Source organism: Danio rerio, chromosome 16 (genome assembly GCF_049306965.1).
Source record: "Danio rerio strain Tuebingen ecotype United States chromosome 16, GRCz12tu, whole genome shotgun sequence".
Taxonomy (NCBI): Eukaryota; Metazoa; Chordata; class Actinopteri; order Cypriniformes; family Danionidae; genus Danio; species Danio rerio.
In genome coordinates this window covers 52,761,353-52,780,490 of record NC_133191.1, presented here as the reverse complement: position 1 = coordinate 52,780,490, position 19,138 = coordinate 52,761,353, and the positions used below count along the sequence as shown (strand labels likewise).

Genomic DNA, 19,138 nt, shown 5'->3' with positions numbered 1-19,138 from the left:
ATTTTGTGACCTTTTTCCCCTGGTTGGTTTATCTTCACTTTGGAGGAATCCCAGGTGCAAGTTGGCGTGTACACTCACTGGCCACTTTATTAGGTACACTTTACTTGGGTTGGACCCCATTTTGCATTCATAACTGCCTTAATCCTTTGTGGCATAGATTCAGCAAGGTGCTGGAAATATTGAGAGGGTGCTCGCTGCAGAGCCATTTAAGCAGAGCTGAGCTCCAGCGAGGGGGAGCATGAGCTCTCGTTCTGCCTCCTCTAAGCTGTTTTAATGCGTACACCAACCCCAGCCCTAACCCTACCCCCAGTGACATCACTCGTAGAAGAAGTGTAAAAAAGGTGGAGCTCAAGCTTAAGCTCCCCCTCGCTGGAGCTCAGCTCGCCCAAATGGCTCTGCAGCGAGCACCACTTGGAAATATTCCTCAGAGATTTTGTCCATATTGACATAAAAGCATGCAGTTGCTGCAGATTTGTCTGATGCAAATCTCACATTTCACCACATCACAAAGTTGATCTATTGGATTGATATCTGGTGACTGTGGAGGCCATTTACGCACAGTAAACTTAATGTCTTGTTCAAGAAATCAGTCTGAGATGATTCACGCTTTATGACATGGCGCATTATCCTGCTGGAAATAGCTATCAGAAGATGGGTACACTGGTCATAAAGGGATGGATATGGTCAGCAACAATACTCTGGTAGGCTGTGGCGTTTACAAGATTCTCAATGGGTGCTAATGGTCCCAAAGTGTGCCAAGAACATATCCCCCACACCACTACACCACAACCACCAGCCTGACCTGTTGATACAAGGCAGGATAGATCCATACTTTCATGTTGTTGATGCCAAATTCTGACCCTACCATCCGAATGTTGCAGCAGAAATCGAGACTCATCAGACCAGGCAATGTTTTTCCAATCTTCTATTGTCTAATTTTGGTGAGCCTGTGTGAATTGTAGCCTTCATATCCTGTTTTTTGCTGACAGAAGTGGCATCCTGTGTGGTCTTCTGCTGTTTTAGCCAGTCCGCCTCAAGGTTGGACATGTTGTGTGTTCAGAGATGCTCTTCTGCCTTCCTCGATTGGATATTTGTTACTGTTGCCTTTATCAATTCAATTGAGTTCAATTCAGCTTTTTGTGTAGCGCTTTTACAATGTAGATTGTGTCAAAGCAGCTTCACATAAATGGTCATAGTAACTGGATCAGGGCAGTTCAGTTTTTAGTGTTTAAGTTCATTTCAGTTTAGCTCAGATCAGTGTGGTTTGAAGTCATTATTGAGAGCCCAAACACTGAAGTGCAAGCATTTGATATGTTTTTTTTCTTTCATAGCGAACCCACTGTTGTGAATGGAAATAAATGTTTACAATGTCAGTATAACTACTCTAGCCTATATGTTGTTGTTGAAGATAATCTGATAATGGCAAATGTCTGGTTTTTTTATGACAGATTGCAAGCATACATCTCAAACATAATAATTCATCATCAGAATTATAAGTAGAATAGAATTATTTATAAAAACCAGTAGACCTACACATAATATTATAATGGATGTTGTGCCATATGTTTGTTTTTACCATACCTTTATTTTACATCTACAGAATCGTGAGAAAATCGTGATCTTTATTTTAAGCAAAAAAAAATCACGATTCTAATTTTAGCCAGAATCGTGCAGCCCTAATATATATATATATATATATATATATATATATGTGTGTGTGTGTGTGTGTGTGTGTGTGTGTGTATACATACATACATACATACATACATACATACATACATACATACACACACACACACACACACACACACACACACACACACACACACACACACACACACACACACACACATATACATACATATACATACATACACACACATATACATACATATACATACATATATATATATATATATATATATATATATATATATATATATATATATATATATATATATATATATATATATGTATGTATGTATGTATATATATATATATATATATATGTATGTATGTATGTATGTATATATATATATATATATATATATATATATATATATATATATGTGTGTGTGTGTGTGTTAACATTTTCCAAAAACTGACTCTTATGACTGGTTTTGTGGCCCCGGCACACATTAATATTACATGGCTGGTGCTGCTGGATCAGTTGTTGGTGCCAAATGTTAGTCTGGAGTCGTGATCTTGAATTGTGTTTGTAAAGTCAATACCGCAGTGCTGTTTCTGCCTGAAGTCTTGTGTTTAAAGCTTGAGAACAAAAGTGCAGGTAAAGAAGAGTTTGATTGCATACACGGATCCTCTTAGAGGAAGTGCCGGATTAATACATTTACTGTTTACAATCTGCTTTTGTGATCAATACTTTGCAAAGTAGAACCAAGAAAAAAAAAGATGAAATAGGAAAACGGCTTGAAGTCTACTTTAATATTGATTGACTTCTGTTATGCAGTATACCCTTGTTTTGCAATTTGAGACTGCATTTCCATAAAACTACACGGGTAAAAGGCTGAGCAAAAAATTGCTCTTTTATTTTTACCTTGATTTACAAAGACTTGTTTTTTTACCTGTTGCCTCGACTATCTAAAATAATAATAGAAACGTATTACTGTACATATTATTCCTGACAAAAGTCTTGTCGCCTATCTAAGTTTTAGGAACAATAAATAATAACAGGACTTCTAGATGACCATTTAATATGTATGCAATATGCAAGATGTGTATATACATGGTTTAATGTGAAATGATTAGCCCTCTTATGAAATTTTGACTTTCAAATATTTCTCAAGTGTTTAATATCAGTTATAATGCTGTTATATATATATATATATATATATATATATATATATATATATATATATATATATATATATATATATATGTATATATATATATATGTATATATATATATATATATATGTATATATATATATGTATATGTATGTATGTATGTATGTATGTGTGTGTGTGTGTGTGTATATATTATTTTAATTTTTTCTTCTTCTGAATGAAGTCTTATTTCTTTAGCTGGGCTGGATTAAAGCAATAAATGCAAAACAAACCACTTGTCAATGACTTGCCTAATAAACCTAGTCTGCGTTTTGAAATTGCTCTTGGTATCTTGTTAAATTACTAGTAAAGTATTATGTAATTTAGTCATGACAAAGAACCAATCAGTTTGTTATTAATAATGAGCTATTGAAGCCTGTTTAATAATGTGTTGAGAAATCTCCTCATTAAACAGCACTTGGAAAATATTTGAAAGAATTAAAATGTCAAAAGAGGGCAAATACTTTTGCCTTCAACTGTTAAACATAACCTTGGTTAAAATATTTGTGTAATCTGAAAGTAAATGAACTAATTATTAGTTAATCAGCAATTATTCATGTTAAAATAGAGCACCTGAGAAAATGTCAAACACAAGTAGAAAAATTATTTATTAAAAGTCTTAAATTGTTTGTTCTAACAAATGCATTCAATTTTCATCTTTAACGTCATGCATTTAATATTGTTTCCCATATGCATGTATGATGAGAATGCATTTCATTCTGGGATTGACCTGCACTGTGAAGTCAGATGAAACTGCTCAATAGATAGTCATGTAGGGCTCCGGAGGACCATCTAATTTACAATCTTAACCCACTTCAGATTCATAATTTTATCCATTTCACCAGGCTGACAAATCGGCCAAAATGCCCTTACATTTATTTAAAATTTTATTTTTTGCATTGCAAGCATTTTATAAACATAAATTTTGAGTAGCTCCTGCAAACGACTCGGCACAAAACCAGAATTGTAAAATACTACAAAACGCTTCTGGATTGATTTTGAATAGAGGAGTATTATAATCTGACCTTATGTGTGTTTAAGAGTATCGTTTTAAGAGTGGCCGGCCTTGAAATCAGAAAAAAACGCAAACATTTTTGAAGGTGCTTCATGATAACTTGTCATCAGCCTGTGAATATGACACTAACTGCAGGAGCTGCTGCACTTTTGTCAGAGGTGGTTTGTTTTGTTCTCTATCCTGGAAAGACTGAAACATCTGAGCTGTGGGGAATAAAGCTTCTTTACTTTGTGTGAGAAGTATATATATATATATACACACACACACACACACACACACACACACACACACATACATATTCATATACATATATACTGCATATATATATATATATATATAAATATATACTGCATATATATATATATATATATATATATATATATATATATATATATATATATATATATATATATATACATACACACACACACACACACACACACACACACAAGTATTTTATCATGGCCATTTTCACAAATCTTTTAATATTAATGAGTAAAGCCTTGCATAAAAAAATTGCTAATTGTAATTTTTTAAATGTATGTTTTAATTACTACAAAAAGCTTTAAAACAGTTATAAATACTATGATGGTGAACAAAATAATGTTTAAATGCTTTTCATTTGCTTAATTATTTTTCTCCAAATTATCTGTGTTTTTGTCTCCATGTGTTCATCATCCTACATATTTTTTTAATTGTTTGGTTTTATTTTTACTTCATTTTTAAATGTTTATTTATTTATTTTTTTACTGAAAATACAGATTTCTCCATTTATAAACATTTAATTTATTGCATTCATCATTCATGTTTAACTTTTTTTTTTTTTTTTTTTTTAAGTTAGTTAGCTTAATACATTATTTAGTTTTGTTATACAAAATGACCTATTAAACTTCTCTTTTTGCATTCCTTCATGTCTAAACCTAAAACTAAAAAAATAATAAATGGAAAGAAAATGCATATTACAGAATATATCACAAAAAAGAAAAACAACACATACAAAAGGTTATTCAGAATGTTTATAAGTACTATGATTGTATACAAAATATTAATGTTTTAATTATTTTTAGATTGATTAAATAAGTTATTATTTTTTTTGTTAGACAGAATTAACTACCTAAATCTAAATACATTAAATTACATAAGATAAACTAATTATACAAAAAGCTTCTGCAGAATATTTCTAAATACGATGATGGTATAGACAATATAAAAATGCTTTTTATATACATTTTTTATCTTTGAAAAAAAATTTTTTTAAGTCTGTTAATTTTTTAATGTATTTGTATTTATCATCATTGTATATATCATCGTTTGTTTTGCTTTTTCTATATTAATTTTTTTCAATTTTTAAACGTTTAATAAATACATATTTTTACAGACAATAGATTCCTCTATTTATAAACATTTGAGTATTGCATCAATCATTCATGTTTTAACTCTTTTCTCCTATTTTTTGTTATAGAGAACACATTGTTATACATTTTATTTATTTATTTTTATTATTTTAGAAAATACAGATTTCTTTATTTAAAAGCATTTGATTTATTGCATTAATCATTTGTTTGAATAATTATTCTTTAAGTTATTTAGCTTATTTCATTTGTTCTATTTGTCTTTTATTGTTATACAGAATTAACTAATTATTAAACTTTTCTTTATAAGTTCCTCCAAGTCATCCAACTACTAAGCAACTTGCCGTTATGTAACTTGATTTGTACTTTAGAGTGAAATATTCCTCCAATGCCTTTGTGCTGTTGCTCTTGCCTCATTAGTACATTGAAAAGCATTGCTTTCTTCCAGAAAGAAACCGCTCTCTCTGCAATCATCTGGCCATTTCTCCAGCGAGACCCGCACTGTTTATTACACCATTAGCACTTCCAGTTTGACAGCATGGTTGAGGCTTTCAAAGAAATTTAAAGGGTTCCCTCAAACGACATCATAAATGAGGGCCGAACCCACGACTCGGTCACCATCAGGTCAACACAGCGGCCCCTATATCAGCCTCTCTGAAATCTGCCGTAATTACTGGTGTCATCGATCATCTCAGCGCCGGCCCCCGGTGAACCATACAAACCAAATGACCCGCATCCATCACCAGCTCATATCAGAGAGAATCGCCGCTGTGTTGGCAGTTTGCGTTCCTAAATCATATGCCTAATTTCCACTAAAATGCCCAGTATCCTCAATGGTGACATAAGTCCACAGTCTAATAGGAGAGGAAGTTCTCTCATGGTTTTTATTTGTGAAATGTCAAATATTAAAAGCTGATTTACTGCACCTTGAAAGAAAGAGTTTGACATCTAGGGACTCGCTACGTATCATAATATTAAAATAACCTTGTTTAGATGTTAGTATCAGTTAGTTTTTAATATATCGATGAGTTAGTGTGCACCAAAACACTGACAAACTGCACATTTAGGAGATCTAAAACTGATATAAACATGTTAAGCTTGTGGTTAGTCCGTTCCGCCTAAATTGATCAACGGTTTTACTCGCATCACTTCATACTTTAGCTTCTCATCAAATTTACTGACTAATCAAATGCTGTCTGATGTTTGACAAGCCCCACCCCTCTCACATTTGATGCAGGTTCAGTCACTACCACTAGCAGAGTGCTGATAAAACAACACTATTGGCGGTTTCTAAAAAGGGGAGGGGCTACACTGTCCTGCCCTTTTTTCATGTTTTGGTTGAGATTACATCAGACATTGAATAAATAACTGCACATTTTAAAGCACTTCATGAAACCTTAAGTAGTTACTACTTACAAAAAGTAACTGGGATAGTAACTGTAAAGTAACTCATTGTGTTATTTAGTTACTTTTGATCCCAAGTATGGTTGTAACGGTATGAATTTTTTACGGTATGATAATCGTCTAAAACAATACCACGGTTTGACGGTTTCGCGGTATACGGTATTAAATAGTAATTCTCATAGCAAAGACCCTGAAAAGAATAAGAACACGTTTTCTGACTGAACAAAGGTTTTATTTCAACAAACTTTTGAAAGAACCATTTTAATAGAACTATAGAAGTCTTTTATAAAAATAAACTGAAATTTCCCATTTTAATAAATTAAATTAGAAGGAATAAACAAGCAAGGTCTTTTAAGATTAGACAAAAATAAACTTAAACTGTCCTTCCTTATAAGCAGGATAAATGGGAGACCAAAAGTGCAATACCAAGTTTATGGCTGTAAACATGTATTTAAAGCGTTTTTTTTTTTTCAGTCTAGTGGTGAGAGAATGAGTGAGAGAGTGAGAGAATGTGTCCACTTGTACAATGAACAAATAAAAAAAATAAGAAAATAATAAATAATGTGTCAAAGTCCAAATAAACATGGTGCAAATCCTCAGTAAAAAATAGATATAAATATTTACTATACTATAAATAGTTACATAACGAAACTAGATTCAATATGGAACATCCTTAGGTTTATGTGCCAGCATGGATATGGTTGTCTGTGGATATGGATTTGGATGTGGTTGTCTGCAATGCAGACAAACAGCTGCACCTTCATTTGCGTCTTTTGAAAACAGCAAGAGCAGCAGTTCGTCTTTGCTGTGTCACTGTTTTGTCATGTTTCTGTGCTGCTGTGCATGCAAAAGTACTTAGTATGAGAATTATTTCATGCAAAACTTTTTTTTTTTGCGTTTTATTTAGCCGCGCATAAATGTACAGCCTATCTCTCATTCCATGTTGTTCAAAAAGCTCATTGTTGGTCCACAAACAAAAGCGAAACCTATGCTTATTGGTTGTGATATAGCGAGTTTGAGCCAATCTGGGCATGGAGGAGGGACAATGCATCAATGTATCACGTCTGGTTTGTCCGGAGACACCGTGACGAGCGTTTCTTTGTCAAATCAGCGTTGTCAAATTTTGATGACGTAACCGCACTGATTCCCCGAATGTTATGTCATACAGCACTGGAATGCTGAGATTCTCTTCTTTATGCCAATCTTTGAATTGTATGAATCTGATCAGCGGATCAAAAGTTATTAAACATTTAAGAGCAATACTTATTTTTAGCCGCGGGCGGCTGTCTCGGTCTTTAAGGGTTAAAACCGTTGATATGCAATTGTTCATGGTATGATAATCGTGCATGTTCAAATCGTGGTAGACCGTCATACCGGTATATTGTTACAACCCTAATCGCAAGTAATGTGTTACGTTACTTTTAAGTTACTTTGTGTTAACTGGCTGAGGCTTGATCTTTTTCAGAACTTCTTTTTTAATAGAGGAGCTCTACAATTAACATTACACAGTATAAACTACACCTACATTTACCTTAAAAACAAATCAAACACAATATTTTAAGAATAATGTTATCTAAGAACTTTCTCATACCATAGCTCTACTTGCTGTACACACACACACACACACACACACACACACACACACACACACACACACACACACACATGTATGTATATATACAGTTGAAGACGAAATTATTAGCCCCCTATAAAATATTTCATTATTTTTTCAAATAACTCCCAAGTGCTGTTTAATTGACTAAAGATTTTTTCAACACATAATTTTTAAACATGACAGTTTATTCAGAAAGCTTCGAGTGTTTGTAATACAAACAGAAACACAATTATAATCAAAAATAAAAAAAACTTGCTGGTCAAAATTATTAGCCCTCTGATGTTAATTGTCAATAGTGTAATTCTTTTGCTTGATAACAGCCATCAGTCGTTTATTGTAGCTCTCAACAAGTTTCAAGCATGTCTCCTGAGGAGTGTTAGCCCATTCTTCCTTAGCAAATCTCTCAAGCTCTTCCAGATTTGTTGGTCTTCTGGCATGAACTCTAGACTTCAGTGTCCCCCACAGATTTTCTATTGGGTTCAAGTCTGGGCTTTGTGCAGGCCAGTCAAGGACTTTCACTTTGTTTTGTTGTAGGTAGTTCTTTACATGAAGTCATGTATGCTTTGAGTCATTATCATGCTGGAATACAAAACGTCGACCCAAACCAAGTTTTGTTGCAGACTGTTTGAGGTTATTTTTCAAAAACTTCTGGTAGTCTTCCTTTTTCATGTTTCCTTCAACCCTGGTACGATTCCCTGTTCCAGATGCACTGAAACATCCCCATAGCATTATACTCCCACCGCCATGTTTCACTGTGGGAATGGTGTTCTTTGGATTAAATGCCTCTCCCTTCTTCCTCCAAACATAGGCAACATCTCTATGGCCAAAGAGCTTTAGTTTTGTCTCATCTGACTAAACGATACGTTTCCAGTAGGGTTGGGCATCTAAGCTATAATGCCGATCCGATACGCATCTCGATACAAAGAATACGATCCGATATATTAGCGATACATTTGTGACATATTGCGATGCGACACGATACGATTCACACCCATATCACGATACGATGCGATAATTCAGCACTAACTAATTAGATCAAGTTTATGAGATGATGTAAAAGAGGATGCTGTGCCATTGAATGAGTTTGATTATTTATTAACCAAGCAAAACCAAGACTTTTTTACAAACTGGCTCTTCTCTCAGAGCCAGAGTGTCAGTTTACAGTAGAGGGCCATTTTAGAACATATAGCACATATTATTTAAGTATTTTCAAGATAAACAGAATGTATAAGTGCAATATATATTAAAATATATATATTTGCACTCTTTCAACATAAAGGTTTAGCATTGCACAACAAGAATTGTGATTTAACTTTTCAACTATGAAAACAAGTTTTACAAAGATATATTTTGCCACTGAATATTCAAAACTTAAGGTCGTGATCTAGCAGTGTTATGCTGCTTTGAAACATCACTGTCACTGTAAACAACAGGCTAATAAAAATATAACAAACCAGCAATCTTCTTGCTGTGAGGTGGTCAAACTACCCACTGTGCCACCGTGACGCCCATTATTTTTATCATTATTATTATTAATATTATTATTATTATAATTAAATAAAAATTAACAGAAGGAGGTGTTCAAAACCTTCGTTCTCCGTGACACTAGGCTGAATATCTTTGCAGATGAACAGGGCCGGCACGTCCATAGAGGCGACCTAGGCGGCCGCCTAGGGCGGAAGTATAGAGAGGGCGGCGTCCGCAACACCCCCCCTTACCACCCGCATCCTCAGTTATGTCCGCGACACCTCCATCAGCGCCCGCTTGTCCTCAGTTATATCCGCGCATAGGGTGGCAGAATAGAGGTCCGCGACACCCACGTCCTCAGTTATATCCGCGCATAGGGCGGAAGAATAGAGGTCCGCGACACACGCGCGTCCCCAGTTATATCCGCGCATAGGGCGGCAGAACAGAGGTCCGCGACTCCGGCGCGTCCTCAGTTATATCCGCGCATAGGGCGGCAGAATAGAGGTCCACTGGAAGATGGAGCTTTCACAACAACACAGTGGCGCCGCTTCAAGTGAGATTTCAGATTATTCGTACTGCCCGCGTATTTTACAGATGCGCGGCACACTTTTGCAAATTGCATCTGTCCTGTCATGTCGTCCATCCTTAAATCCATAATGTTGCCATACTTTAGATTTAAAACTCAGTGGGGAATAAAATGTTTGTTTTGCTTCTCGCGCTTTCTGAGGGCGCTCCACTAGCTTCATCCGCACACCTGATACAGTTGTAGTGTAAGTGTACACATCCGCAAATCCGTTGCTAAGGCTTACTTTAAGTAGGTCGATTAAATTATGCGCCAAAAACAGGTTGACAACACTTGTTAATAAATAAAAAATACATTCTATATTAAAAATATAAGCTGTATCTTGGAAAAACCGATGCATCTCGCAAAAACCGATGCATCTCGATTTGCTTCCAAAATTTCATTCATCCTCTGCTGCTCTACCGATGCACTCGCATCGTGCACGCGCATGACCGCGTATCGATACATAACGGTTAATCTTCCCATCCCTAGTTTCCAGTATTCATTATTTTTCTCTAGATTGTCCCTGGCAAACTTCAGTCTAGCTTGGAGGTGTCTCTTTTTTAAAAGTGGAGTCTTTCTTGGTCGACAACCTTTCAGTCCACTCCTGTGCAGGGCTCTAGTGACCGTCTTTGCTGAGACATTAATTCCAGACTTGGCTAAGTCATTTACTAGTGTCTTGGCAGTTGTTCTTGGGTCTTTAGAAACCTCTCTTACTAATTTTCTTTCCAAAGTTTTGGAAATCTTTCGCTTTCTACCTCTACCAGTCATGTTCTCCACGGTGTGGATCTCATTAAACTTCTTGATAATACTTCTCACAGCACTTCTTGATACTTGAAAATGCTTTGATAAACATGTATATTCTTCTTCTTTGTGAGCCTCAACAATTCTTTTTCTCAAGTCTAAAATTATTTCTTTTGTCTTTTTCATGATGACAGAATGCCTTATCGTACTATTTGTTTTCAAGACAGCAGTTTTAAGCCTCAAATGCAATTTAAAGGCTTAATTAGGTTAATTACCTTAACTAGGCAAGTTAGGGTAATTAGGCAAGTCATTGGACAACAGTAGTTTTTTCCTGGAGCCAATCAAACAAGTAATTACTTAAGAGGGCTAATAATATTCACCTTAGCAGTTTTAAAATAAAAATTATTTCACCCAAACTAAAAGAAAAAAAAAAAACCTTTTCCAGAAGAAAAATACAAAAGGAAATGCCGTGAAAACTATTTTCTTGCTGTTCAAAAGCACTTGTGAAATATTTGTAAAAGAATACAAATTTCATAGGAGGGCTAATAATTTTGACTTCAACTGTATATATATATGTATGTATGTATGTGTGTATATGTATATGTGTGGGTGTGTTTGTGTGTGTGTGTTTGTGTGTGTGTTTGTGTGTGTTTGTGTGTGTGTGTGTGTGTGTGTGTGTGTGTGTGTGTGTGTGTGTGTGTGTGTGTGTGTGTGTGTGTGTGTGTGTGTGTGTGTGTGTGTGTGTGTGTGTGTACACACCTCTCACCAGTGCTGATATACAGCCATATCGCACTGCTATTCTTGTGATATTTCTCATATATATATATATATATATATATATATATATATGTGTGTGTGTGTCTGTGTGTGTGTGTCTGTGTGTGTGTGTGCAATACAGCCAATTCGGTGGATGGGGATGATTGGGAGGCCATGATGGGGAAGGGCTGATGGAGGGTATTTGGCCAGGACAGCGGGGTTACACCCATACTCTTTGGATTTTCTCATAGGTATTTTAATGACCACAGAGAGTCAGAAATTTGGTTTAATGTCTCATCCGAAGAATGATCACTGACATTATAGTGTCCCCTTCACTATACTGAGGCATTAGGACTCACAGACTGCAGGTTGAGAACTCCCTGCTGGCCTCACTAACTCCACTTCCATCAGCAACCTAGTTTCCCATGTGTTTTCCTATCCAGGTACTGACCAGGCTCAGCTCTGCTTCAGTAAGTAATTGGTCTTAGGCTGCAGAGTAATATGGTTGTGGCTATTGTTAAGTAACTGTCCGTCTTGGCGACAGCGCCGTTTCCCTTTAGCTCCTGCGGCGAGAGCGTCAAAATTCGCTACATTGATCTCATGTTTAAAAAGGCTGTTGCAGCATATCATATCACTTACATTCCCACATCAAACATGCTTTCTAGTAGGGGTGTCAAAATTAATAGGCAAGTTATTGTATAATGATGGTTTGTTCTGTAGACTAAAAAAAAAAAAAAATCTAGCTTAAAGGGGCTAAAAATTGTCCCTAAAATGGTGTTTACAAAATTAAATTCTACTTTTATTCTAGCCGAAATCAAACAAATAAGACTTTCTTCAGAAGAAAAAAATATTATCAGACATACTGTGAAAATTTCCTTGCTATGTTAAACATCATTTGGGAAATATTTTAAAAGGAAAAAAAAAATCTGGCTAATAATTCTGACTTAAACAGTATGAATTTCTCTCATCCTTATTTTTATTTTTTTTTGTGAAATACCAACTATTAAAAGCTGATCTACTGCACCTTGAAAGAAAGAAAGATTTGGGAGTGTTTGACAAATCTAGGGCTAATGTCGGACTTGTCAAGCTGTGCTGTTTCAGAAATGTCAGATCATCCTGTCTTTAGGTTTGCTCTGGAGTCCTAAACTCTGCTGCAGGATTGTCTACAGTGTGGATTGGAGTGGGTGGAAGGATCACACTTTCTCTGCTTTATTAATTTTAGTGTGAATGTGTGTTACGGTGTGAATCTCGGGGGTTTGATGCCTTTTTGTTTTTTCTTCAGTTTTATTTATACAAATTTGTTGGTTGTTTGATTCTTGCAGGCTTTTTTTCTTGTCATGTTGAACTTTTCTTCTAGTTTATTTACTTGCTTATTTTCTAAAAAATAAAATAAAAATAAAAATAAAAATGGTTTATACTCATATATTCATTTGTATTTAATTTGCTTTTCTTTTTAATGACCGTATTTGGATTTTTCTTGTTAATGGTCCTTCACTGTGATTACCTTCTTGCTTTGTCTTTCAGCTTCATCTTATTTACTTTTTTCTCTCTTTGTATTTTATTTTATTCCCTTTTTATCATTTTTGTGGTTTGTTTGACCTTTCTTTTGTTCTTTTAATTTTCTTTTGTTCTTTATTTTCTCCCTACTTTCCTTTCTTTTTTCCTTTAGTTTCTTTTCAGTTCTTTTCTTTCCTCCTTTCATTCTTTCATTTGTTTCCTCTACTTTCATTCCTTTTTCATTTGTTTCTTCTTTTCTCCTTTCGTCTCTTCTCTTCTCCTTTTTGTAATTTTTTTTGTTCTTATCTTTCATTTTTTAAATTCATTTCTTGTTTCTTTTTTTATTTCTTCTTTTTTCCTTCTTTCTTTTCTTTTTCCCTTTCTTTTCCTTCTTATTTTCTCCTTTTGTTTTTTTCCATCTGTTTTTGATACAAAATCTTCTGTTCTAAATGATCTTCTGTTAATTTTCTAATTTTCTTGTTAATTTTCTCCTTTTGTTTCTTTCGTCTTCTTTTTTGTTTCTTCTTTTCCCCTTTCTTTTTTTTCTCATTTTCTTTTGTTCTTTTTTATTTTCTCATTTCCTCTTGTTTCTTTTATCCTTGCTTTTCTTTTTTTCTTTTTTTCGTTCTTTTCTTGCGTTATTTTATTTTTTCTTTTGTCCATTTTTTTTTTCTTTTTGCTTTCCACATTTAAAGCGTTCTGTTATTTTCCTTTCCTCCTTTTCTCTTCTCTTCCCTTTTTATTTTCTCCTTTTTCTATTTTCTTTATTCTGGTTTTATTTTTTGCTTTGATTGCCTTGTATTTCTTTTTTCTCTTCTTTATGCTTTTTTCCCATTTCTATTTTTCTCATGTCTTTTTTCTTGTCGTCTTTTTCTTTCTTTCCCTGTTCTTACTTTTTTATTGTTTCTTTCTCTTTTTCATTTTGACTGTTCATATACATAATTTATAGCTCAGCATAATTATACAGAAGTAAAACCCATAAATTTAAATGGAGAAAAGCGATGGATGCGTTTTGAAACCTCAGTACTTTTGATAACCCTTCTCCATTTCTCCAGTCCTTCCATTTAAAAAAAATATCTGTATAGTTGCTTTGTTTCCTCATCTAATATCCTCCTCTGTTGTTGTTTGTCCAGTATCAGCAGAGGCGTCAGCAGGAGAATGCGCAGCGGCAGAGTCGTGGAGAGCCTCCTCTGCCAGAAGAAGACATCAGTAAGATGTTCAAAGCTCCTCAGGCTCCTCCACGCATGGACACGCTCCTCATCGCAGGTACTCCTGCTCTGCATTCACACACAGATTTACCCTCCTCTGTCTGGAGGAATTGATCCAGGAGTTGATCAATTCAGCAATGAATGGATGCGTTTAAAAGGGAATGGGGAATAACTGCAGGTCTTAAATCTCCACACCATGTTCTTATCCTGATCGAGATCGCCAACGCGTATCGGACAACCATCAGCTCTGAAAGAGGATGATTGAGTGCTGAGCTTGTCAATATATTCTTTCCAATGTGATTAATGGAGTTTAATTAAATTTCATTTTGTCTATTTTAAAATGTAGTCGGGGGCTTGATGGTTCAGATCTTATAATTTTTTCCTGCTGTCTCATTTGGGCAGTTGATTCAGATTGCAGGGTTTTTCTTGTTAACTATAGAACCTTTATTATTTGAAATGTAATTTAAAGTAGAATGATTGCGTAATAAACATTTTAAAATGAATAAAAAAAATAGTAGTTAAAGACCACAATACACTGACACTTTAAATATGTTAAATACATGATAAATATGTTGTAAATGGTCAAAAAACGGGCAACATTTTATTGTTAGAATAAATAAGTGGTTAAAATTAACTGAGAACTAATAATATCTCAACTCTAAAAAAACATTGATTCATTTAGAGTATATGTCTCAAACTCAATTCCTGGAGGGCCGCAGCTCTGCACAGTTTTGCTCCAACCCTAATCAAACACAGCTGATCCAACTAATTAAGGTGTTTGAAGACTTGATTAGGCTTGCAGCAAAACTGTGCAGAGCTGCGGCCCTCCAGGAATTGAGTTTGAGACTAACTACAACAACTGAAACTAATAGTAGCTAACAACTAAAATAATAAGTAGAAATAAAACAAAATATATACACAGAGAAAAGGATTGTAAGCATATAAACTTATAAAAAAATAGAAACAAACTAAATTCTAATTATTAAACGTTTAACACCATTTTCTCTGATCCCAAAATAACAGGCATTTAAAATCTGCTGCCAATATTTCATAAGAAATAGTTTGGTCTCATTTTATTTTAAGTGTCGCTTATACTTGTGAAATTAGGTTACTAGGGTGCAAGGAACATGAGTACATGATAGTGGTGTAACGGATCACGAATCTCACGGATAAGACCTTTTTTCAGATCAGCGAAAAAGAGAGGAGACTAATGTCATATGCTTTCCATTTACACAAAAATATTACTGCAAAAGCCATTGGTTAACAAACAGAACTTAGAGCCTGTGATTTTAATAAAATCAGAATCAAGAAAGAACGAGCTGAAAACAGAAAAGTATTCAATTCTACATATGATATTTGCTATTGTTGCTGATAATGTTAAATATAAGACATTTTATACAACAGATCATATTTATTTTCAACAATTCACAAATAAAACTGGGTCATTTTTGAAAACCAATTCTGTGACATAATTATGATGGTTGTTTGTCGCCACCTCTTGGTTACACAATGTAAAATTCACCCGCATAAAGTTCCATTAAACGGTGACTTTAATCTCAACCCTAAACATCAGTGTTTATATCTGGACTATAAACTGTTCTCCCAGTACTTCTGTCTTATTGAATCTCTCGCAATCAAACGCAGATTTGAATATGCCGCTACAATGCAAATCATTATCATTTATCATTGATGTTGTGCAGGTTTGAATTGAGATCACGATCTTTTAATGTCTAATCATGCAGCTTTAAACAGAATGCATTAATACAGGCTAAACCAACAGTGAGAGAAAACACCTTAACTTAAAAACTTAAGAAAGCATTTAGCTCCCACCATGACTTTTTTTCAAAACACCTTCATACATTAGACTTGAGGAGGTGACTTTGGAGGTGATCTCTCTGCAATTGTCATAAGTGTTGCATTAACCCAAGTTCAAAACAAGTTATTAATCCACATGTTACATGCGTTCCAAACTGTGGGTTGAGATCCATACGGAATTGCATTATAACTAAATGGGCTAGTAGTATGTAACTGCAGTGTATGTACACACTGGTTCACAGTTTTTACTTGTGTAATGCCCCATTCACTCGGGGCGTCAGCGTCAACGCTTCACATTCACTTTATGGCCCCGTTTACACTAGTGCGTTTTAGTTTTAAAACGGCGTTGTAGAATGAAAACGATCCGCGTCCACACTCGCGTTTTACCCAGCGTTTCTGAACAGCTCTCCGTCCACACCAAAACGCTGAAAACGCACATCACGTGACCACACACACACACTCTCTGGCAAGCGCTCCAGCATTTCTACCCAGATGAGAGCTCTGCTTGTCGGGCTGCACATCACGCATCTCCCGCTGGATCTAATCTCACTATATTTGCTAAACGTGATATTTCATTCATGTTGTTGTCTTTATCTAAAGACATAGGCCGATTCCCTGACTTTGGTCATTGGAATCTATTAAGTTACTTGTTCACGGGTAACATGTTTTGGTTAAGCGCAAAGATAAGTTAATGATTAATCCAGGTACATTGACTGATCGCTTGCCTTTATTTCCTACAATGTATAAACTTATTGTATGTTATACTTTTATAATTGTCGATTATTAAAACTGATTTTCAGCAAAAGAGAGGGTGCGTTTCGTATTTTCACTGAAATTGAAAGGAGACAGTTGTTATAGGCTCCGTTTTGTTATAAATATCCACACAGTGAAGATGATGCTCATATATGCAGCACGACGCCTCAACATTTCTGCTGTCTGTTAAGTTGCTAATATTAAAAAGAAAATAGGCAGTTCCTTAAATCATGTATACATTTTATTGTTGAGAAAGTGAAACAACGTAGCCAGGGTGATGTGAATGAAGTTATAAAGTACACTGTTCCCTTTGAAGATTTACCCGTGTCCTCGGTATGTTTTCCATATCAAACTGAGAAGGGGTAGACTGCAGCCTTGATCAAACTTGTGAAGTCTTAACTTACAAGAAGAGGATGCGTGACTGAACTGTGTGTGGGCTACTTAATATTGAGGAAAAGCCCCAATCAGATAGGCGAACGTTTGCAGCCCCGCCTCCGTTTTCAGATGTCTCCGTCTTTCCCCATCCACACTGAGACAGAGCAGCAGCGTTTTAGAATGAAAACGGCCTCTCCAGCGTTTTCAAAAAGCTCCGTTTTCGGCGCTCGAGAACTCCGGCGTAGTGTGGACGGATGGCGTAACCGTAGCAAAACTTATGCGTTTTCAAACTAAAATGCACTAGTGTAAACGGGGCCTAAATGGGTGCCGAACTGCACTGTGGATCCGTCGGAAGTGTCAGCCAATCAGATCGCTGTATGCAAATACACCAGTTAGACAGTGGCCTATTGCTGACTGAATTTCATTGGCTGACGCTTCTATGACGATCCCTACAGCCCCAACTTCAGACATGCCTTCAGTCAAGCGTTGACGCTGAAGCCCCGTGTGAATGGGGCGTAATACTGGTCTAACTACACACATGTAACAACCCACTGAGAATAGTGCAAGTTCAAATGTGTAACAGGACATTGTAGCAACACTAAGAAAGTACACGTCTGTAAACAAGAATTATGGCCGTGCATTAATCAAAATGAGTAAATCTCAGTAGAGCTCTTTATTATTCATGATATTAGTTGTTCATTTGGGTTATGATCTTGAAGCTCTCACAACACAAAGGCTTGATTGATTTGTTTACAGTTTTCAGTCTCTTCCAGCTGATGCACGAAGACCATTAGAAGTCATTCACACACTAACAGTAAAGCCAATTAAACACCATTACCTTGACATATCAAACAAGCAGAATTCACAAGGCTAATTAAAAAACCTCACATGTCTCCTTTACTTACAACATAAAACACCTCATTCATCTATCACTAGCCTGACCTAAACCAGGTATTTCCGATGGAGAAATATTGCTGCAGGCTACGTCCATGACTGAAAACTACTCTTTTTCTCAGCTAGTTTTGTCTCGCTTTTCTGACCATAGCTACAAGTAGCAGCTCAATGTGGCCTGTGCGATTTTTACTCCCCAGTGCAAATAGTCATTCCATCTGAATAATCAATATGGCTCGGTCTTGTTGTATATAATTTATTTGTTTCCTTCTGCTTCTCTTCACAAGGACAAATCAACAACTACTGTCAGAACATTAAGGAGTTCACCTCACAGAACCTTGGCAAACTCTTCATGGCAGAAGCTCTGCAGAGCAACAGCAGCTGAAGAGAGAGAGAGAGAGAGCGAGCTGAAATATGAGCGGCGACTCAGCCTTTCACCATCACTCAACAGCAGCACACCATCATAATCAGCTCCAGGAGAGATCTTGTACACTATTATGTTTTTTTAAATGTGTGCAATAAAATGATGCATCTCTCATTGCTGTGTTTGTTGTTTATTCATTATCTGAGATGCAGTAGAGGAGTCGCAGGAATAACTGCAGGAAATAAACTGGTAATTCTCTTCATTTCACTTTAAGATGTGCTTTCACACTGGGTTTGTGCACTGGGTGTCTCAGGGTGTTTGTTTTAAAGGGACAGTTCACCCAAAACTAAACATTCTGTCATTAACCGTTTCTTGTTTCAAACCTTTATGAGTTTGACACAAAAGAAGATATTTTGAAGAATGTTGGAAACCTATAACCATTGACTCATGTAATGTTTTTTTTTTTCCTTTAATGA

The 19,138-nt window shown here is 35.5% G+C and overlaps 1 protein-coding gene across 1 annotated transcript in view; it reads left to right on the top strand.

The window, feature by feature from the left end:
* The window catches only part of eif3ha (eukaryotic translation initiation factor 3, subunit H, a), a 121,971-nt gene extending 103,135 nt beyond the window's left edge, over positions 1–18,836 (top strand). The window contains 2 exon segments of the mRNA NM_001003763.2: positions 14,390–14,522; positions 18,586–18,836. Coding sequence (NP_001003763.1) covers positions 14,390–14,522; positions 18,586–18,683 — 231 coding nt within the window. The 3' untranslated portion in view covers positions 18,684–18,836.
* The last annotated feature ends 302 nt before the right edge of the window (positions 18,837–19,138 follow it).